Source organism: Aythya ferina (assembly GCF_964211825.1).
Source record: "Aythya ferina genome assembly, chromosome: 17".
NCBI classification, from domain to species: domain Eukaryota; kingdom Metazoa; phylum Chordata; class Aves; order Anseriformes; family Anatidae; genus Aythya; species Aythya ferina.
The window spans coordinates 1,452,639-1,475,901 of NC_140316.1; the positions used below are offsets into that span (position 1 = coordinate 1,452,639).

Here is a 23,263-nt window from a genome sequence, read left to right on the forward strand (position 1 = left end):
TGAACACGTTTTCTCATGAAGAAAAAAATGTGAAAAATTTTGTGCTTCAACTATTTTCCTTTTTATGATGAATGTTACACATCTCTGTGCCTGGTATGAGACAAATTTATAGCTTTTTTATTGTCTAACAAAATAGCAAATTGGATAGCTGTAAGTACCTATTTTAATGTTCAGTTACCTACCCATTATGCTACTCCTCAAAGTGTATGATCATATGTTCGCCTGAGATATGTCGGTGAGATACATTCACCATACAGAACTTCTGCATATACAGCAGGTGCACCTTCAAAATACAAATTGTACAAAATATCTCAATTTCTGCACACGGGCATAGAGTTCCCCTATCAGTTGCTATCTGCATGTGGCATTACGTGCTTTGATTTGGTGCATTCTTTTTTCTGCTTTCATTTTTCATCTTGCATCAGTGAATTGGCATGTGACTTCAACATTGTGGTTGACAAAATCAAAAGAGGGTTTGGTGAGAGACCTTGATGTAGGTAGCATTTTCAGCTTGAAGGAAACTTTTGAAAAATTTAGGAGGCTGCCTGACCCTAAGAAATAAGTCAGCTTTGGCCAAGTCACATTCTATTTGTTCCTGAGAATGTTCTATATTTCCTTATGTTTACTGAAGGGAACATACTAGCCTAAACTAATGATCTTAGGCATAGCTTCTGTTGACAATTCTGGCTACAAAATATTGAATCTACAATTACAAGAAATCAAATTTCAAAGGAATAATGACAGCTGTAGCAAAATCTATTATATTTAGACATTTCTATACTTCTTCTTATCCATGAAAGCTGCTGCCAATGGGTTCTATATGGAATTTCCAAAATTTTCTTCAGATCATTTTATGCAAATAATGTTATATACACTCCAGTTTGGATAGGATAAATAGCACATAACTCTACACGTCAATATTTCCAAATAATCTGAAATTCCCTCCAATTTACATTATGTTGAAATTTTCTTTGCAATTTAAAGAAAACAAATGTTGGTACTTTATGAATGATGATTCCATTGTTTTTTGGTCCCTTGGTAAAAGTTGCCTTGGAAAGGCTTTTGTCTTGAATGTATCTGCTTTCTGTTATAAATCAGATGAATTGTGTATACACATTATCTACAAATTTAAGCATAGACAGGAATAAATGTTGGTCAGCTGTTTTGTTTTATCGTTGATTGTGGGATTCTTACATTTAAAACCTCTAACAAGTATTTGTAGTGTCTACAGAATTTACAATCAAGCAGAAAATACTATAGCTGTTACATGTTTGAATTATTTTTTCATTGAGAAATATTTCTTTACATTCCTGTGAAAAAATTATCTTAGGATTGCATCCATATGATACACTTTTTTTTTTTTTTCTGTATTTGAACTAGCTGCTATTAGCGTGATATTTTTTTTTCTATTTGAATCAGCTGTTTTTATGACAATAAAATCATGTAAACCATAACAGTCTCAAGCATGCTCCTTCATCATCACTTCCTCATCAGAAAACCCTATTTTAAAGCAGTTTTTCTTGACTTGGCTTATCAAACTGGGAACAATGCCTTGTGTAAACAATAGGCTTTATAGAATTAGCATAGACATATTTTATTCACTTTATTAAGGAAAATATCTAATGATAAACTTTGACACCTGTTTCACTGCCTGACAACAGATGGGGAGAACTTCACTAATTTTAGCTTATTAACCAGTCATAGTGGACTGTCTGTGACTCTTTACCTGAAGAATGAGGGCCTAATTTCTCAGACAAAAGCAGCGGGTTGCAAGAGGTCACCATTTTGTAGAGGGTATGTTGTTCCCCGCTTTGGGGATTTCTGCACTCAGTATTTTCTATTATGAGTAAAATATCAGAAATGATACCTGCTGGATTATCTGGATCAAGTTAAAAGATGGGAATAAAGCTGAGGCATGAGAATTACATTTAGAAGATGAAATTATGCAGAAGGAAATGGAAGTGCGAGAGGCTGGGTTGGAGATGGGTGAAATCCAGGTGGGTTGAGCAGTTCTGAGGGACTAGTGGTGGGCTGTAATGGCACAGCACACAAACCAGCGTGATCAAAATCTGTCATACATTTCTCTCACTCTTTCTGGAGCGATGCATATGTGTGTAGTAAACTTTCCTGTTTTGACAATGTTCTTTTCAATATATCTGTCACTATACCTGGACTCGAGAAGGGAGGACTGAAGACTTGGGGTCAGAGGTGTCCCATTATTTCTGAGGGGGCTTCCTCTACTCCCCAGGGCCAGCCGGTCCGGGGGTGCCTTCATTCGGGTGCCCTGCCCCTCCAGTTTGCCCTTGGCACGCCAGTGAGCTGAGACTCCCCTCTCCTGCCGTGTCGGCTTGGCAAACCTCCTCTCCCCTCGCATCCCAGGCGCTGCGAGCAGCGGTCTCTCTTCAGCAGCGCTTTCCCATGGGCGCTCTTCGTGACAGGACCGTCATCGGTTCCCGCTCTGCCCCCTCAGCCTCCCGGTGCCGGCGCTCCCCCCCCAAGCCCGCGGCTCTCCAGTCCCTCACGCCCCGCTCCCGGGGGAGGTCCCGTGGTTGTGGTGACAGGGGTGGTGGCACCCCCGTCCCCGGGGGCGGGCTGCTCGATGCACGCGTGGGTTCCCTGATTGGAGCTGGTCCTCCCTCAGCCCGCAGGTCACCGCCTCCGCTCCCCGCCAGGGCTGGGCTCCCCTCCTCTCAGGGAAAAGTGCGTCTGTGTGTGTGCGCGTCTGCCGCCGGCCCCCAGATAAAGGCACGGGAAGCGGAGCCGTAGCGAAAGGCGCCCGTGTTTTGCGGCGAGCAGCCGGGGGGCCACTCAGCCCCTCCGTTCGGAAAGTTTTCCTCGGCGGGGCCAGGGGTTCCGGCAGTCGCTGCACCCCCCGGCTCTGGGGCAGGGCTTCGAGGGGCCGGCATGGGCCGGAGCCCCTCGCGGTGCTGAGCGGGGTCTCGGTGTGTGCCTGCGGCGATGGCGAGCTAGCGGGGCGGCGGTGGCCGAGCCTCCCGGAGCCGCTCCTGGGACGTGTCCCGGTCTCGGCGGCATGGCGGGGACTGACCGCGGCGCAGTGCCCCGCCGGGCGGCTCTGAGCCCGCTGCGGGCGGCCCGCAGCCTGCTCCTGGCGGCCCTGCTCCGCGGAGGTAAGCGGGGGGTGGCGCGGGGTGGTCGCGATCGCGCTAGGGCTGAGCTGGGTGAAGCCCTTCAAGCTGGCCGTTCGCTTTCCGCCGCGGCTGCGTGTGGGCTGAATTCCTCCTTTTTCCTCTTTATTTCCTTTATCTCCTCTCCCCGTCTTTATTTTCCCTTTTAAAATGCTCTCTCTTTCTCCTCTGTCTTACAGTTTCGCCCCCCTCTCTCTCATCCCCGTGTTTATGTGGATAGGAGAGAACCTTGTGAGCTTGCATCTGGCTGAAATGGGAAACGGAGAAAGTTTCCTTCCTCCCCGCCTCGGCGGTGGTGGTGTGTGCACACATCTCGGAGATCCCGCCGGAGCAAAGGGCCCTTCTGCGTGGGAGGTGGGCCGGGGCCAGCGTCGGACGGGACGGGTAGCGGAGAAAGCTCCGAGGCACCAGGGGAGCAGTGGCAGTGTTAATTAAGACCGTAGAATAGCATCTTTTAAATGAAGCAGGAGTTGTACAGGGATAGCTCTAGATAACGGGTAGAAGCCCTATTACGTAGTCTGGGCAAGGTGGCTGTTACCTGGGTTACGGGGCCAGCCGAGGGCTGTGGTCGCAGGAGGTCATTTGGGTGGTCTGCTGCTGCCTCTGGTCACTGGGCTTCTGGGGCCAGAGTCACCTGGACAAAGGCAAGTCTGCTCTGAAGCGACTCATGGTTTCTATGTGGAATTATAGGTGACTGCCATGTCTCCATATCTGGTGATCGTGCTCAGACCATATTAGTTGTGAACATTTGAACACAGCACCTACCCCTTGCATTTTGGGGTGATGGAAACTTGTCAAGGTCTTTGTGATTCCAGCTGTTGTGGTCATCCCTGGGCAATAAGAAATATATATGTATATTTCTCTTATTTCCATTGTTAGTGGTGCTAACTGCATGGCCTCTTAATGCCAGTCATTTTAATATAGTACATTAAAACTAATGTACATCCAAGTGAGTCAATGTGCTGTGAAAGTGCTGATGTGAAGAATCTGAAATATGGGGTTTTGTTTGGGTTGCTTCAGTCTGGAGGTGAGAGTCCTATTAGCCACATGCTCACCTGCAGAGTCTGCAGGAGATTAAGACTTGTAAGAAGGGTTTGGCATTTTTTTTCTAGGGCAATATTTCTCTTCTGCTGTGCAGCTTTTACAGTCACAAATGCATCTTCTCCAATAATCATTTGCATTAGACTTAATAGAGTTAGGCACTCATATATGGACACTTTCTGTCTGAAAGTATTTTTACGAGAGAAATATGTAGGTGCTGTTTCTTAAGGGTGGGAGACAGTGCTACAGTGAGAGGTTATAAACAACCCAGCCTCGTTAAGCTGTTTCTCTCTGCTGGAACCTGGGTCAACGTTGACGCAGCCGTGCTGTAAAGAAGTCAGCAGTGGTGCCACAGCCAGCTGCTGCTGGTAGCAGCTGCTAGGAGTTGCTGGGCTGTGTTCTTTGGGAATAAAAGAGAAAATAGTACTTTCCTTCAGGGAAGAAAAGCAGAGCTTCTGAGCAAAGAATTTGCCTCACAGCATTGCAAGGTGCAGTACAGTTTAGAAAAGAGACAGTTAATTAAACTTACTTAATAAGGTGTTTGTATGGTTTCCTTGTGCGGTCTTATCAAGTATTTCATTTGCACTCCCCTTGTGTATTTGCACTCCTTTGGTTGGTGTGTTAGGATAGTGATTGTTCTTGAGAGCCAAAGTCCAACTAAATGAAAGTCAATTTTTAGCTTACAAGTGAAAACATCTGTAAATGTGCTGAGAAATTTACTAATATAGGCAAATTGTCATTTGCTATTTAAAGAGATACATTTACTTCTCTGAACTCATTAGCATCTCCTATCAGGCCTGAATTTCTGAGAAAACTTTCCTGAAACGTTGCCTTAGGCCTCGGTGTGCCATTGTTCTGTGGTTATTATCAGGCTAATAATGTTAATTCATTCAATCTCAAGAAAGAAGCTTGGCATTTAATTTAAGCCATGCCTCTAGTCAGACCAGGATGTATAAAAAGTCAGCGTACAAAAGTGTTCTTGCATTTAGGTACACGCGCATGCTTTACATACCAATTATTGGATGCTTTTTCTCTAGGTGGAGAGTGTGTGAAATCATATTTATGCAAGTAAATACCAAGTACGCATATATATTCCTTTCAGGAAATGTCTTCTTTTCAGCAAAGTGCTAATGCGTGTGCTTAAGCCTCTTTATAGGCAATAGGAGGTATGGATGTGCTTGAAGTTAGATATTTTAAATTTTTGTTTGAATTGGAGCATAAGTATGAAGGCAAGTGTACAGCTCTTTTTCATTGTATAATGCATAGATGACTGGGAATTCTGTGCCGTATTATCTGTGAACTAAAACAGAATAATAGAAACCAGAAATACAGAATTCTAAGTCCTGAAAATGAGTTTGGGGATGTAGAGCTAGAGGATTAGTTCACTTGCGTGAGAAGTAGGTGCATGCAAGAGAGAACATGAGCAGAAGGTACATCTGCATAGAGTAACAGGAATTTTAGATGCTTAAATAGCCTTTGTACAAAAATGCAGGCACAGTTGTGCGTCCAGAGGTTGGTGTAGCACCTGATTTGGCTCTGCTATTGCTTATATCAAAATCATGTAATGAGATCTTGTTTCAGTTACAGTGATGTGGGAACTGATTGAAGCTCTTTATTGTGAACTTTATTTTCTTCCAATTTTAAATTGTTCAAGCAGTTAGGTGGCTTTTTTATATGTTATTTTGGAAGATCAATAGCATGGCATACCTCAGTGTTATGGAATGCTTCCTAGATTTTCTTTCTCAATTTCATCATGTTAGCAGTAGCTAAGAACACAGCAGGCGACTTGAATTATGTTAAATTATAACTGCACAGTGTTTAAGTGACTAATCTAAGATATAACATCAAAATGTAGACAGTGCTATTAATATTCTGACTTTTCATATTTAATAGCAGATCTTAAGGTTTATTAGACACTGTACTTAGTGAAATATGCAACAATTGTATTATAAATGTCTGTTCAAGCATGTGTCTAACTGTATGACCACGTGATATAAATGTCATACCAGTAATCACTTCTCTAATGCATAATATGTGGCTGGCTCCTGAATTGTGGAGCTAAGTATTTGTGCCAGATTTGGAACTTTCCTATGTATGAAATCAAATAATGAACAGCACAGCATTAAGTTTTCTTAAGTTGCTAAATATTAGTAAGCAATGGTAAGCTATGTTCACTGAGATTAAAGGATATGGATTTTAAGAGTTGGGATTTAGTTCTGCATTTTTGAACTCTACTGATGACGCAGTGGTTCAGCACCACTGAAAAGTTGTCTTGTAATGAATAGCTAGAAGCTCTATAAATAATGGTAAACTTGTTAGAAGTGTTGGCACACAAACTTTCCTAGGCAGGGTTTTCAAGGTAATGCCCCTCTGCAGTAAATATCTCAGAGCTGTTGTCCCTAGCTGTGATTAGGGTCATGTCTCTTCAAGGCAGTTAGTCTGGAGACAAGTAAAAGTTTGAAATCTTCAGAGTGTGACCACATCACAGAAGAGGTGCTGGATTTGTTGCACTGCTTTAATTTCCAAGTTTTTGGTAAACTCTTCGATTTGATCATATGTTGTGTGCCAGTTTGTGCTGGCACACTGAGAGTTTTGGCAGTAGTTCGTGTCTGACAGGCAGCACTTAGATGTGTCCTAGCTGCTGTGACAGAGACAAAAAAGCCCTGTGAAATAAAAGAGGTAAAGTAAAATGGTAACAAGTTGAGAGAACTCCAGGGAAGCGTGTAAAGACAGCTATGGAAAATCATCTAATATGGATACCAAAAAGCTAAACTGAGGATGTAAGACAGAAAGCAAACACATTATGGGTGAATGATAAAAATAACACCCATCAGTTTGAAGGAGATGTTTAGTGCATACAGGGTGGGTTTGATGCCAAAGAGGAGAGGGGATTTAGTGAAAGGAAAGCTGTTTAGCAGGAATCAGATGCTGCCTCTGCTGTCAGGAATACTGCTGCCTTGCTGTCCGAGTGTTGATCAGTCATTTCCTTCTTACTTTCCTGGGCTCTTGTTCACTGTGCTCAACTTTTTCTTGGTTTGATAGTTTTTGATCCTGGTTTGGCTGGTACTTTTTTATTTTTTTAATATCTAAATGCTGCGATGATACAAATACAGAAAATAATCTGTGACGCTATAAGATGCAAAATCTGGGTGTTTGAAATTTGGATGCTCTGTCCTTCATAGTGATATGCAATAACTTACTGGCCAGAAAACCTGCCGTTGTCTAGGTCAAACTCTTGTCCTGACTTGCTCTTGCAGGCCTGAGTCTTTTATATTTTATTCAGCCTTCCTTGCAGACTCAGTACCCCAGCAAAACAGTTTCACAGTGTTCAGCAGTTATACTGTTTTGTGTCCTGTGGGCTGGCTCAGGCTCTAGTGACAGATGTGACCCCTTTGAAACAGGGACGGACAAATGGTGCATTGAAAGTTCATAGCTTCTGCAGTCTCCTCACTTAGAGGTATCTAATAAAAGCCTGTGGATGCATCTAGCTCAGGAAATAAATTTACTCCAGTAATGCCTGTGTCTGTTTTAGTTAGTAAATAGAAATACTCTCTCTTTATTTGTTCACATTTTTGGGGTCAATACACAGCCTCAGATCACCGTTTTCAGTTCTATATAGTGAAATGACCCAGCAAGTTTACTCTTCCATTTTCTTTGCTGTTCTAAAGCATATTAATCTATTGAGCTTGAATTCCATAAACAGTGTCATCCCCATCAGTAAAATTACAGGCATCTTTGCACCATTGGTCAATTAGCTGAATTTTTCTTTAGGGAAGTACATTTGGACTAAGTGGTTCTTTGCCACCACACTTCAGAAATGTGCTAATGTCTTACTATTGCATCACTGACATCTTGGGTCAGTAACTTTGTGTGCAGAGACAACCTCTTTTGGCACATCTTTTGCTTGAATAGCACAGATCATACTAATCATAGTTCCACTGTCATTATTAAAAGTGTTCTTTTACAACTGCAGCTTCAGCAGCTTGACAGATGCAAATGGCTAGATGAGTCTCTTTAATTGAATGCTGCTTTTATTATGTACTGCAATAAGAATTTAATCTGATTTTACCATCCACTGGTGCTACAAGTGTCATGTCTAAGGTCAAGCACCTTTTTTGATGTTTCCTCTCATGCAGCATTTTCAACCATCTTCTACAAACTTTATTAAAGATGCAATTTTGTAGAAGGACACTATTCTGTAATGGTGTCATACTTCTATCATAAAGTTAGCAGAGTACTATTCTATTTGTTAATTTCTGTTGCTAACAGAATTTGGGTGTTCAGTGCTTTTTGTTATATAGCTTAAGAATGGGAAATGCAATCTTGCTGCAAGGGAAGACAGAATTAAGTGAATTGGCCTTTTCAATAACTTGAGGCAAACTAAGTAACAATATAATGATGAGGGATTTGGCATTTGTGTGAAAACTTTGAACTTAAACAAGAATAAAATCGGGGGGAGAACTTCCTCTTTTTGGAAAGACACTTTAAAAAAAGTTTATGCTTTTGACTAGAACAAATCCTTAATGGTCTCCTCAGCACATGCAAAAAGTCAGCTTCTCTGTGCATGAAGAGGAAGTCTTAAGTAAATAAAAGGTAAGCTGATATCCTCTGATATTGATGCAACAGAGGGGTTGGTCCACTAGATTCTGCTCTTTAACTGCAACATAGAATCACAGATGTTGAAATGTATCTACAATGATACATCTAATGTTGTATTGCTTAGGTAATTGCTATATTTCTTTGGTTAATTAAAAAAAAAAATCAGGTGAACTGTTCTTTCTTCAAAAATATTTTAAAAACTGATACAATTACAAAACAAAATGGGGAGAAAGGGGTAAAAAGTTTTTTTTTAACTTTGTGAAAGTTTTCTTTAAAAATTATCAAAGCAAAATTTAGATGCAAGCACAATTTCTTTACTTCTAGTAAATGTATTCAAACATGAATTGACAATAGCATAGATACTAACAATGTGCTCTATATAGTATTTTTCTATAATATTGTTTTCATATTGCAGAAATGAATCAGCTCAATATGACTACTATGAAAGGATTTCTCATTCAAATGTCTTCTGAAAAGCATTTCACCTTTACATAACAACTTAGCTTTTTTCTTCCCATTGAGAATGAAAACAAACTTCAAAATGTTACAGTTTCCATCCTTGTGAAATTCCTTTTTCCAGCCAGTTGTATTGCTTGAGGGTACAGTTCCTCACCAGCTTGAGCCAATGTAAATTGGTGTTGCCAGACTTCTGCCCTTGCCCAAACTGAACAACCCTGGTTTTGTGCCACCACTGGCATGCATTCCTCTCTAAGCTGCTTCAGGACGATAAAGCACATACAATATTTTTTTCATAAAGGATAAGTTTGTATCAACACGGGATCAACTGACTGCTTATGTAAGCAAAAGCAGGAGGGGAAAAAAAAATGATAGGTCCAAGTCGTGGTGAATGGAGCCAAGTCCAGTTGGAGGCCAGTCACTAGTGGCGTTCCCCAGGGCTCGGTGCTGGGGCCGGTCCTCTTTAATGTCTTCATCGATGATCTGGACGAGGGCATCGAGTGCACCCTCAGTAAGTTCGCAGATGATACCAAGTTAGGTGCGTGTGTCGATCTGCTTGAGGGTAGGAAAGCTCTGCAGGAGGATCTGGATAGGCTGGACCAATGGGCTGAGGTCAACTGCATGAAGTTCAACAAGGCCAAGTGCCGGGTCCTGCACCTGGGGCGCAATAACCCCAAGCAGAGCTACAGGCTAGGAGAGGAATGGTTGGAGAGCTGCCAGGCAGAGAAGGACCTGGGAGTGATGGTGGATAGTCGGCTGAATATGAGCCAGCAGTGTGCTCAGGTGGCCAAGAAGGCCAACAGCATCCTGGCTTGTATCAGGAACAGTGTGACCAGCAGGGCTAGGGAGGTGATTGTCCCCCTGTACTCAGCTCTGGTGAGGCTGCACCTCGAGTACTATGTTCAGTTTTGGGCCCCTCGCTACAAGAAGGACATCGAGGTGCTTGAGCGGGTCCAGAGAAGGGCGACGAAGCTGGTGAGGGGCCTGGAGAACAAGTCCTACGAGGAGCAGCTGAGGGAGCTGGGCTTGTTCAGCCTGGAGAAGAGGAGGCTCAGGGGCGACCTTATCGCTCTTTATAAGTACATTAAAGGAGGCTGTAGTGAGGGGGGGTTGGTCTATTCTCCCATGTGCCTGGTGACAGGACGAGGAGGAATGGGCTTAAGTTGCGCCAGGGGAGTTTTAGGTTAGATGTTAGGAAGAACTTCTTTACTGAAAGGCTTGTGAGGCATTGGAACAGGCTGCCCAGGGAAGTGGTTGAGTCACCATCCCTGGAAGTCTTTAAAAGACGTTTAGATGTAGAGCTTAGGGATATGGTTTAGTGGGGACTGCTAGCGTTAGGTCAGAGGTTGGACTCGATGATCTTGAGGTCTCTCCCAACCTAGAAATTCTGTGATTCTGTGATCTGTGAAGTTGGGGAGAAATGGCTTAAGTAATTACGGTACTGCAGCCTAACACTTACAGCAATATGGCTTTAATTTCTTCATGTGACAACACAGTAAGAGAAGAGATTATATGAATTACTTACATTATATACCCAATGCAGGATATTAAACGCTGAGAGGTTAGAGAATGAACACTTGGTGAACCACACAGCTTTAATTTTTATTTTTATTTTTTGTACTGGGTGTTTTTTCTCATGTTGATCCTATATAAATAAGTGATGTTTACATTAATGTAGTGCCATTTCTACACGCAGCTAGAATGCGTTTTTGATGACTAAATTGTTTTGTTGAATTAAAGACAAAATAAAAAACAAAACCTCCCATCAACAGTTTTTTTGGTCTATTTTTACTATTGGGACTAGTAGCACTGCTTGTTATTAGAACTGCCATTAAAAGAGTTGGGTTTTAATTTAAGTTTTCCAGTCATTAACTGTTTCAGCTGAAATATTCCATGCCAAGCATCTGCTTCAGTCTGAGTAAATTTTCTTTCCAAAACCTGAGCCAAGAGTTCAATGGTTTACAAAACAGATCTCGTAAACCAAAGATATTAAAAAAAAACAAAACAAAAAAAAAAAAAAAAAAACATGTAGAGGGAGGGGAGGGGTAGTGTGGATTTTCCTTTGTTTAAAAATAGTTGCTGACCTTTTCTACAAAAAGTGCTCGTACCCCTATGAAACTCCCCAGGAAAGAGGTCTTGTGAGATCACTGAAAGAAGTCTGAGGTTGGTTTGATGGGATGTCAAGTCAGAAACATTAGAGAGAATGAATTTGCTCATGACAAGGAAAAACTTGTTGCATCTTTACAGTTAAATGCTATGAAAATTGCCTTGCACTAGGCCTATAACATGATAGGGATGAGCTCTACTTTCCCTGCAGTTACAAATCTGCACTGCATAAGTCTGACCTGGGCAAAGCATAACATATGGTTAGGGTCGCTGTCCATCCTTGCGTTCCCAACGCTTTGTCCCCCTTCCTAGCTGCAGGGTGGACTTACTGGAAGATGAAATTGCTTCATAGTAATAAAGGAAAGACAAAAGCAAGAGTTTAAGGTGGGAAGCAAGGTGAGCTAAAAGGAGAATGACACAGGAAAGTATGGTCTGAAAACTAACAAGATCAAGAATCAGTTTGGGGACAGATGGGAGAGAGTCAGGTGTTTGGGTGAGGAGGAAGAAGACTGGAAGTGGAGGGAAGGGTCTGATTGTGGAAGGTGGTGCGGAGGAGGAGGTTAGGATGGGGGCCTGCAAAAAGGCAGGAATATTCAGAACAAGATGAAGGTCTGTAAGGAAATGTCTCAGGACTGGGATGGGAATGACAGAATGAGCAGAAATGCATTGGGGAGACAGACAGGGAACACGGGCAGGGTTAGGTCACTTCCTGGTGGAAAGAAGGACTCAGGTTTGAGCAGAATGGGTATAAAAGTGCACAGCTGCTAGCATGTTTTTGTCAGATCCTGGGATGTGGAATGAGATCCTGTAGTAAAGGACTGTGAAGTGATGTGGTGTATATGAAGAGGAAACCATTAGACAAATAGGGAGCAGGCCTGCTGCCATGTTGCCCGGTCCCAAGGCCTGTTGTAATCAGGCAGAAACTTCCTGTTGCCATCAGTGGGTATGGAGTTGGGCCCAGCTGTTTTCTGTTTTAATTCATGACTTTAATTCTTGTGGTCTGCAACTGAATTACTTGTAAAATCACTGTACAATGCAGTGGGACCTGTGCTGGGACAATGAAACCTGACTGAAGGCTAGTGTTTATTGGGCTGTTAAAGCATGCTTGGTACGTGCACTCATCTTCAGGATTTTCTCGGTGGGAGAAAATGATTATGGCAGAGAACACAATTATGCCTTTGCCATCTTTAATCTTTTAAACCTGACTTAATTTTTTTCAAGAACTGATTTATTATTTATTTATTTATTTAAATTTCACACCTCAGTAGAAAGATCCAGAATATTTGTAGTCTGTAGAATCAAATGACTTATTACTCTGCTGGCATGAAATAAGAGTAGCAAATACAATAAATAACTGCTGTGGAGAAGGTAATATAATATTGACATCTCAGTGCCTCTTAATTTTCACTGATGAGAACAGATTGAATTTGGCTGCCCCTTAGGGAGGGTGGACACCTGCATGTGAATAGTATGAGTATGAAAAATGAGGAGAGCTTCTGCATGAAACTTACGTAAAATTTTGTAGAACAATTTGTATTACACTTTTGTCAAATATATTGGTAAATTTAGGTTGTCGATATTTGCACTTCTGCCTTTTGAAGGATGAGTTTAATTTAGGAATTTTTTCAAATCTGCTTTGCTCTTCTGGTGGGTACTGATACTTGATCTTGTTTCAGTGCTCCTCATGTCCAATAATGGACTGATCAGACAGAAGGTGATTTTCTTTGTGTACAGCTGTAATTTGTGATTTGGATTTGAGTTATACAGAGTATGGGTAACTTGACTAGAAAGGACTCCACGCTTTCTGTGCTATGAAATGCTTGCTTAGTGAATTTGTACATGAGGTGGTCTAGCAGTGAATATTCAAAGGGAGCTGCACATGCCTAACAGAAGTGTAAAGCTTGTGCCTCTTGTAAAAAAAAATGATGTGACACTACATGAGTTGGTGATTGTTCTTCAAGGGTCTCTTGTCTGACCTGGTGTATCTTTATTGTATATATTTGAATCCCACTCTCATTACAAAGCTAACAGTTTTAAAAGTGTTTTATTTAGCAGAGTAACTCTAATAGCTTTCCTCTTTTATGTGTTCAAAAAGGCTGTGTTTTGTGAGAAATATTATTGAACCAATACTACTTTAAATGACTTTATGCCTCTCTTGTTCCTAATCATCCCAATAATAATGTCAAAAAAATCTATTTGAAGAATACCGAACTAAGGTGCTGTCTTTCTACATATTTGTTTAACATGTCCTCATGTCATTCTGTCTTAGAGAGAAAAGGGAAGAAATTGTAAGCAGGGTTCCTGTGTTTCTTAGTTCTCTCTCCAGTTGTGTGTGTAAATGTGAGTGCTTAGGTAACTTCTGATTTCATTTGCTCATCTGTAAAACAGGAATGACTAAAGCATTTGAGCACCTTTCTGTTATAATGTGGATAGAAAAAATATTTTCTTTGAGGTAAAATTGCAAATTTTTTTTTACAAGTTTTGCATTTGATTAGTAATAATTCACATTGCTATCTGTTTCAATTTTATCCAGAAATACCTACCATGATATGACACTAATATCATATGATGGTATTCACCAATTCACTGGATGTGCTCCTCAGTCATATTTCCAGATGGAGTCTGGAATTTAATGTATTGTGCTTTGGGACATCAGCAAAATAATGGAACAAATTTTTCCAGTTGTGTGTAACAGTAGGGTTTAGTATATTGTGAGTTGCTTCTTTTCATTTGGAGTATCACATAGTCTGGATGAAAGGAGAGTGATGGTCTGGAAAGGCAAATGCTAATCTGGAAAGATGTGTACTGCAGTGTCCATCTGGAAGATCCTTATTACATTATACATAGTTATTCAAAGAATCATAGATCCATGCCTTGGCTACTTAACAGTTTAAATTTGGATATTACGGTATTTCAGGCTCAAAGCATCACAATTCCTCAAAGCTTCAGGCTTCCATTGAACTTTAGTTTTCATTTTGAAAGTTCATTTGGAATTAAATTAGCTGTAGTGACAAAACTGTGACACTTTAATAGGAATCATCAGATGACATTTAAACATGATCATGTAGTGCTGTAACGCCAGAATTGGCTTGAAGTAAAAATCATGCCTTGAGGCAAAGTTGTTCAGGAGAGTCATAAAATGCAAACAGTTTATTTGAAGAATACTTATATTGATTTGGTTTTGTTTTAATCACGAAGAGGAAAAAGATCCACTTTTGTTAGTAGCAGAGATTTGTGAAGTTTGAGTTGAATCTACAGTTCTGAGTGCCTCTACAGTTTTGGATTCTGACCTGGACCCTGAAGAGGATGTCTCATGTTTGTATTTGGACCACTGTTAGTTTGATACATCTAAATGTTAGGAATGTTCTGAGCTTTTTTGTATTGTGTGGCTCTTGTGCATAGCCTCTTAACATTTGAGAAGAGTACATCAAATTGAAGCCTTGGATCACCAGTGCTTACTAGTTTCTCTCGACTTTTTGTAATTCATTATTTTGTGAATGGACTTTTCTGAAACTAAAAATTTGATTTTAGTGTTAGAAGTTGTATGTGAATACCTACAGACACTGGCATAAACTGTTATCTCAAGCTCTAGCTCACTTGTAATGAAGCAAATTCTACTCCATGGGCACTTGTTTATGTCCTATACATTGCATGTGAAACCCTGGCTCTGCATATTTCAGTAGGAGGCTTACCATTCATCGAGATCTCAGCCCACATGTATGTTGCTCTGTATGCATCTAATTCATGGCTGCTAGGTACAGTATCTGCAGTATACCTTTCTTCCCCGTGTGATTTCTCTCCCTATGAAGTGAAACAGATTGGATGGAGAGGACATTTTTAGTGCTATTCATGGGCAAAGAACAGTTCTGTATTCTTTTACAGCATTTATATATATTCATTTGCTGGAAGAGGGGAACTAGTTCAAGATGCCAGATCTCATTTGGCACTGCTAGACCCTATCAGAGTTGAACTGATTTTGGAAATATTTCTCTGTTAATTAGTCTGTTTATAAGTGGTAGATACTGTTTGAAAAACACTGTTTCAGTGTCCTTCATGGGAGAATGTTTAAAACAACTCATTGGAGTCTGTGTTCAAACAATTCAGAATACATTTAATCCAGATAAACTCCTTTACTTGTAACAGTCAAGTTATATGTACTTATGCTTGCTTTCTTTTTTCTTTAGGGTGAAAACTAACATAATAAAATGTACCCAGAGCTTTCAGTTATTCTATCCTGTGTCTTGCTGTAGCCCTACACAGGGTTTCAGGAGGCACAGAGAGAAGCTCTGACATTTTGGTGGAAGGTCTGTCAGCACAGCAGCTGTTCACTTTATCTATGGCTTTATCAACTAATTGTTCATGTAGTGCTTTCTGGCTTCAACTTGCTCTCGGTACTCCTGGATGTTTGTGTTCCTTTCTACCTAGAATAGCTGAGTGATATGAAAGGGGGGCTGGTAGAAACAAAGCACAACCAAAGCAACTGTTAATATTTCTTCGCATTAAATGTTAGAGGGCATAGCTAGAAAGCTCACATTCTGTAACTTGTTCTGTTCTTAAGGGTTTGGATATTTAAAGCTGTCACTCTGACATATGCCATCCAACCTTCCACCCTCTTGAAAGTAGGTTGTGGGTTGCCAGCCTCTGTTAATTTCTAATCATTTTTGAAGACATCTTTGGGTTTACATTGAAATTTAAATTATATTCTAACATGCTACAATGTAAATAGCACTATATGCATGTAGGGGGAACATGCATTTCTGCCTTTCTGCGTGCTTCCTCCCCAGTCATAACTTAGAACTAAAAATGAAATCAAATAGTTTAAGCTTTAAGGAAATCATTTTGAAGAAACAGAAAATTCAAAACACATGGCCTACTCAGAATGTGAAGACTTAGTTTTTCCAATGAAGAAAGATTTCTTCCCTAACTCTAGTGGGTTTAGTAAGCAACATTTCAAAGCAGTTTGAGATGAAAGGTCTGTGGTCTAATTCGTTGCATATGTGATATTTCTTAATGGATTGGTACTATAGTAAAAAAAAAAAAAACAAACAAACAAACAAACAAAAAAAAAAAGGAAATAGTATTTTTTAGTTTATTTTTTGGCCTGATTTGATAGTTTAAAAATCAAGTTTAGTCACAATGTTATCTGAGTGGCAAATATCTGAATATCAGAAAATGACATCTAGATTAATTGGTTAGCAATCTTCGCTATAATACCTTCTTAAAATGGGGCTTTCTCAAGCTGTAACTGTTTTAGCTGAAGTTTTCCATGCTGCATATTTTCTGACTGATTTGAGAAAGTTTCTGTGAAGTGGTTCAGTTGTTTCCAAGAACAAAGCCAGCTAGAAATTGAGTTCTAGCCAATTAGAATCACTTCCTTGAGCAGCTCTACTTGGGTGAAATCCTGTGATTTTCACTGTTAGAGGCAAAGATAAATGGTGTTTTCTGTAATCTCTTACTGAAGTGATGATGATGTATGAATGCTAGCACTCATTTTTACTAAGATTCATGACTGCAGATAATTCCTACAAGCATGTCCTTGCACTTAAAAAAAAAAAAAAAAAAAAAAAAGATAAAAATGCTTTTGAAGCCATATAACTTTTTAGTTAATTCTATGAATAATCTATTCAAAGTTGCCAGAGTTCTAGGTCTGAAAATTGTGTCTAGTCTGTACTTAATTCAGCTGCTGGCTTCTCCATTCTGTGTTCTGAGAATGTTGTCTTTGTGGAGCACGCTGCATCTCAGATAAGGGTGGCATGTGTTTTCGTGGGGATGATTCCCTTTGACTGTCATATGCCATCATAGTCCCACCTTTCAGAGCAAAAGCTGTGGATCCAGGGAGGCTCTTGTGTGCTCTCAGAATGCCTCCATCCTCTTTTATACTTCGTGCAGAAAAGCGGGAGGAAGCAATCTTGGGGTGTGACAAGAGTTAAGGAATAAGTGGTTATCTGCAGGTCTGCTGTCTCATTTCATACATAGATGGATAACTTCCTGGGAAAAAAATCCCAGATTTTATTTTGATGGAGGTTACTGTCTGTGAACTTCTGCTTCATTTGTTACAGAAGCAGAAGGTGTGTAGATATAGCAGGTTCAGCATGGGTTTAACTTCTTAATCTAGACAAAGAGGAACTTTGGTATTTCTGAGTATAAATAGCCTCTGTGGCTGTCACTGTTTTTTTTGTACTCGGTGACAATATCCTGGAACACTTTCAGTAGCCCCTCAGGAAGACCACATGAGTGACTCGTGAGCCAAATGCAAGCTACAGAAGGGGGATAGGTAGGGGTTATATGATTCAGAGCATGTTATGTTAACCTTCACAAACTTCCCTTGGCATTTAGGACTCCATTTTCTGAATCCCTTCTTTGTCTTTATTTACTGTAACTGGACAAGTTTGCAGGTTAGCTTGTAGCTCATGGAAGGCGCAAAGATTGTAGGAAGATAAAGGCAGTTAAAGGAGTTTAGTAGGGCTCTGGGGAGTTGTATTATGTTCTTGTTCCTGCCACAGTGTTAGTGAGATGCTGCAAAGAAAACAGATTTGTACATTATCCTTTCATACTTTTTTTTTTTTTTTAAAGAGCTGTCCTTAAAGTAAGTAAGAGATTTACTCTGAAATTATGCTAATACTGTATTTTTCAGGAAATCAGGCCATAATTTTCTAAATAAGGAGTCTGTATTAGCAGATACTTCTGAGTTTAGTTACTAATTTAGCAGTACTGCAGTTCACACTCTTAAAAATTATAGAAAATTTTGTTGTAGGAAAGTGCTGTGCAAGTAATTTTATTAATATTTCTGATATGCTCTGTGTAGTAGTATGAAAAGCTTGTTGGAATAGTAATAGTTCTGTGCAACACTTCAAATAGTCTTGAACTAGTGCATAGGTTATACATAATGGTAAAGAAATGGTGAGCTGTCTATTCTTTCAGCCATATGAAGAAATTATTTGGAAGAAGGAATATGTCATTAGAGGCAGTATCTTAATGCATATGTATGTGGGGATGAATTAAGTTTAAGTCTGGATTTCCTTATTACTTTTCTTTCAGTGCTTTACTTGGCAAACATAACATTCTTTTTGTGAAGAAACCTTCTGGCTCATTGTAGGCTATTCCTGCTGCTTTTAATATCCTTTGAGATTGATTCATGAAGTGCCAACATCTTGAGCTGCGGAAAAAGAGTAACAATCTTAAAGAAAGACCCTGGTACATGGGAATGGATTTGAACTTGGACTGTTTCAGTGCCACTTTCATCAGAAAGACATGTTATTCAAAGAACCTTTGCCATTAAGTAAAGCTATCAATTTGAGCAGTTCTATTTTGATTAAATACTGGTAACATTAGTGTGCAAAGAGTATAAAGAAAGTGTTTGGATGAGGTTTATTGGAATATTTCAGAAAACTAGTAGAGGTTTCTCAGGTAACTTTTCAACATATCTATATGTGATAACTACTTGGCAATATTTTTCCTTCAAGTGAGTAGATGAACGTTTTTGTATTAATAACATTCAAGTGAGTAATGTCTTGGTGTAGGATAGGTCAATATTTGTTTACATTTCACTAGCTGACAGTTCATCACAGAGAAAGAAATGTGGAAACAAAAGAAAACAAGAGAAAAGTTCAGTGGAAGAACGTTAGGATACTTGGTGCATCTTCAGGGGATGGTGGTGGACCCTCAATACAACCTGCTTCAAACAGTGCATGTTTTGGAAACTTAGCAGCCACAGAGGTAATGGGAAGAAGGACCTGTGGCCTTTTGGCTTCTCTTCATTAGTCCTTGAACAGACTGCAGGAGAAAGAAAATCAAAGCTATGCTTCCTTATAAACTAGGAAAGTTAAATGTGGTCACTTTCTGGCTTTCTGCATGTGGTCTGAGTAGTTTCAGAAGTATCTTTGATTTAGGAGCACATCCATAGGATGCCTTTCAGTAGGTTTCAGGTGAGATAAAGCCTTTTCATTGATTATAGGGAGAGCTGAAAGAGCACCTCATTTAAACACCTAAATGTAGTGGAATTAATCTGTGTAGGCTTCAATCATTTCAAGCTTTATTGCATTCCATTTTTTTCCCAACAGATTTCAGATCTATAGAATCCTTATTTGCCACTCTCAGGGAAAGAGGATTCAATGCATTGCAGAAAAAGCTGAGTGCCTTCAAGGTGAAGAAATGGTACTGACCTGTGTTAGGTAAGAAAGTCAATACCATAAGAACCTCTCCTAGTTCTTAATTTGATGCATTTATATATATATATATGTTTTTAAGGTGAGAGTGGAGTAGAGACAACCTGTTTGCAGATCTTCTTGAATGTCTTTTTCTGATTGTTTCTGTAGGAAGAAGTTACATGGTAAGCTGACTGTAAGGAAAACTTTGTTCTTTGAATGTCAAGGTGGTAATAACCTTCAGAAGGCAGCAAAAGGGTACAAAGACACTCCATTAATTATTTCCTTTTTGTGTGTGTGAAAAAGGAAAGAATCAAGTATTTTGACAGAAAATCAGAGTTATCTTTAGGAAGTCTATTCAGTGGTTACAGAGTTTCTGGATACTTCATAGAGTTCTTGTCAGTTCCTTACATGATGGTATTTTCATCTGCCTACTTGCACATTAATAACAACTGCAGTGCAGGAGGTTCCTTAGCTGATAAGTCAGATTTTATCCTAACATACTTTTTGCAAGAGGACTTCCTTGAAAGAAAAAAAACCTTGTAGGCTGTTTTGTTTTCACCACACTATCATAGACCTGTTGTTTGTAGTTCTGATGGCTTATTACTGGTTTCTGGAACCCGTTTTAGTTTCCTCAGACTTACCTTATTTTCTCACTTCCCCCTTGCTCCCCTTAAATGTCATTTAAAAAAAAAATTAAAAAAAAAAAAAAAAAGTAAGGAAATGTGGTGGTGTTCAAATAATTGTATCTGAGAACAGCGATCTTTGATTTAGACAGTGCAGCAATGCAGTCTGTGTTCCAGAAGCATAAGTTTTCCTTTAATAAGCAGCATTGACCTTGAGGGTTTCTCGTTAGTTCAGCGAGTGATAGCACAGAGTGGATACATCATGGTATGTCATGAAACCCAGACTGAAATCCAGAGCTTTAATACAGACAGCAAACCCAGAAGCTCTGCTTGGAAGATCTGCAAAACACATGGGACTCTCTGCTCTGTAAATAGAACAGCTCAGTATATCACCAAAACAACATCAGGCAGCTTAATTTGCTGCTATTCCTGCTCAGACAGCCTGTCCATATCCAGATTATAAGTAGACACATCTGCAATTATGCTGTGCTTCTTGCCAATCCCTAGACCTGTCCTCGAGAGCTGTGTAGACACAGGCATTGAGCTCTGTTACATATGAAGGCGAGTCCATCAATTCCATGCCATGGGTACCAGATGCAGGTTTGAGTTCTGGCCAGATTGCCTTTGGCAGGACAAAATTTATTGCTTCTTGTTTTATATTTTGCTTGTTTTTTAAATGTGGCCATTATGTTGGCCAAGTTCCCATAATAAACTATTTTTATGTACCTAATTCATTCTCAATGAAATAGACCAATACATTAAGGATCCTGCAGTAAAAACTGTAGCTCATTATGTGTTCTTGTGGTGTATGACATCAGTAGAATGCCACAAGTTAATTACATTCTTAATTACAGCTTTGTATTGAATTAGGGACCTATTATACATAGAATAATTGAAAACCTGCTGAGATCACGTCTGGTAACAGCTAATTGTATCCCATGATATTTTTTCCCCCTAAAATTTAAATAAAAACTGGTATTTCATTTAGCATGCTTTTAATTAATTGACAAGAGAAATGTAATTAGAGTGGAGGCAACAGACCAACTATATTTAAAATAATAACTCAAAAATTAATCACATTTGGGGGAAACAAGTTTCCAGAGCAGGAGGTATTCTGTTGCACTTCTGGAAAAACCTTGAGCAGGAATGATTGAAAAAAGGAATTGCTGCTTCTAGAAGAGAAGAAAGATCTAAACATTTGGAGGTATTGAGTGGTCTTTCAACCTAAGGAAACCTGATATCCATACAGCTTCAGGCATCAGAGAGCTAGGAAGAGAACTGAAAACCTAATGGTTTTCAGAGTATTGAGAGGGGCAGGGCATATAGCTGTATTGTACCAGGAGAAGTGGTTACTGGTGGCCTGAAGAGCTGAGAAGCTTTCCCAGCTTTTCTGGACTCCAGTGGAGTTACCTGCTAGCTGCCAAGAGCAGAAGAGAGTTTCACTTCAGCATCAGTGGTTAAGCTTGTGACTTGGGTTCCTTGACCTTCCTGCTGTGCTTCCCAAGGCCCAGCTGCCATGGATGTGGCAGGAGTTGTGGAGGCTGCTTTGCCATGTGGCATCAAAAGAGCACTACTGCAGGTAACAGGAAAATGTTTTATTTCCTCCTTTTATTTTTTTCTTTTTTTTTCTGAAAGTATTAACAGCAGGAATGTGCTAATATCAAGACCGAGTAGTTAGCTAAATTATGCAGGATAAGGGAATGAGAATGGTGATTAGCAGGAAAGCACATCGTGCATCTTTTCTTCAGCAAAACCTTGTCTGATCTTAAGCAGAACTAGATTTTAAAGAAGTTATTTAAGGATATGCTTCTGAACAGTATTTTCAACATCAGTTTCTGATGCTAACATATAAGCAGGAGGTTTGGATCTGTTTTGGGAAATTATTCTTATATACGTTCAGACATTTATTTAAATCAGTCAGCAACAAAGCTTTAATTCCAGCATGAAGAATGTCACTTTGTTTGCGGAAAGATTCTTTTGTTTCAGGACATAGCTATATTTCCTGATCATAGCCATAGTTAGAGTACCTAACTTCTTTCTGGTTGATATCTTCAAAATTAATGCGCACCTATTTGGACTTGTCTATACAGAAATATGCATATGCTCTGTTCATAAATGGAGAGCATATGCAAGGATAAAAATGATGCATGAAAGCAGGTTTACGAGATCTTGCTGTGCTTGGACACGAGCAGAACTGCTGGGTGCATCAACTGCAAACTGGCTGGCAGCCACAGTACACAGAATGGAGGGAATGTTTGCCTAAAAGACTAGATTGTGTCAGGCGTGACTAAGCAGGAATTTTAGCTAAAATGTATTAGCAAATTGAATACTTAGAGGAAAATGAGAGTGTTCATGGTCTTATCTTTGTTCATTTGAGACTGGACTTTATTTTTTTAATATATAAATCAATGGGGGGAGGAAAAAGCCTCTGTAGAGTGTTTCCTGAGTTTTAGGAATGCTGATATATGTGAGTGAATATTTTGCTTTTGCAGTTCCTTTTGGAGTATCCATTCTTTTTTAATATCCTTGTAGCTCTGGGAGCACAGTTGGATTGCGTTTTTTAAAAGCAACAACAAAAAAAACTTTTAATTACCCACATGCACTAAACAGGCCCAGTGAGTGAGACTGGGTAAAGGGAAGACACTTTGAGCTTACTTTCTAACTGAAAGGTATAACAAAGGCTAATAGCCAAGGCTTATTTTACTTTATGGATGGTGTTCTTGAAGAAAAGAGTTGTAGGACCTGCTTTCTTCTCAATCCCTAGGCCTGTGGGAATGGCTGCTGCAAAGCCATAGCTTGATGGAATAAGCTATTCAGCAGGGCAACTAGCAAAGAACTGACTGTGGTACAGATTTCCTCCCTTTGATGTGGTACCTTTGTGTTTATGATGGACTAACATGGTACTTCTCTTAACCCCTTTTTCCCAAGAAATTATAAGAATTTGAGAGGAAGTGTGTGACTTATATATTTTTTTTCTTCTTGACATCAAAAAATACTTCCTATCGGGTAGAGGTCTGTAGCACCTCTCAGTTGTACTCAATTGTGTTAATAGACGAGAACCTTTGTTGCTATAAGGTTTCTGGAAAAATTGTCCTTTTTAATTAATAAATAGGGTGAGTACATTGCTGAAATACATGACCCTGCC

The 23,263-nt window shown here is 39.8% G+C and overlaps 1 protein-coding gene and 1 long non-coding RNA gene across 3 annotated transcripts in view; both read left to right on the forward strand.

The window, feature by feature from the left end:
* Window positions 1-2,657: 2,657 nt before the first annotated feature.
* TMEM132C (transmembrane protein 132C) overlaps window positions 2,658-23,263 on the forward strand; it is a 225,516-nt gene continuing 204,910 nt past the window's right edge. Inside the window, exon 1 of one of the 2 annotated variants that reach the window (XM_084491633.1) lies at window positions 2,658-3,128. In XM_084491633.1, coding sequence (XP_084347759.1) covers window positions 3,032-3,128 — 97 coding nt within the window. In that variant the 5' untranslated portion in view covers window positions 2,658-3,031. The remainder of the gene's footprint in view (window positions 3,129-23,263) is intronic. The other variant, XM_084491632.1, reaches the window with a different exon arrangement.
* The window catches only part of LOC311420600, a 45,648-nt gene continuing 34,234 nt past the window's right edge, over window positions 11,850-23,263 (forward strand). Inside the window, exon 1 of the long non-coding RNA XR_014684414.1 lies at window positions 11,850-11,957. This is a non-coding gene — a long non-coding RNA (uncharacterized lncRNA). The remainder of the gene's footprint in view (window positions 11,958-23,263) is intronic.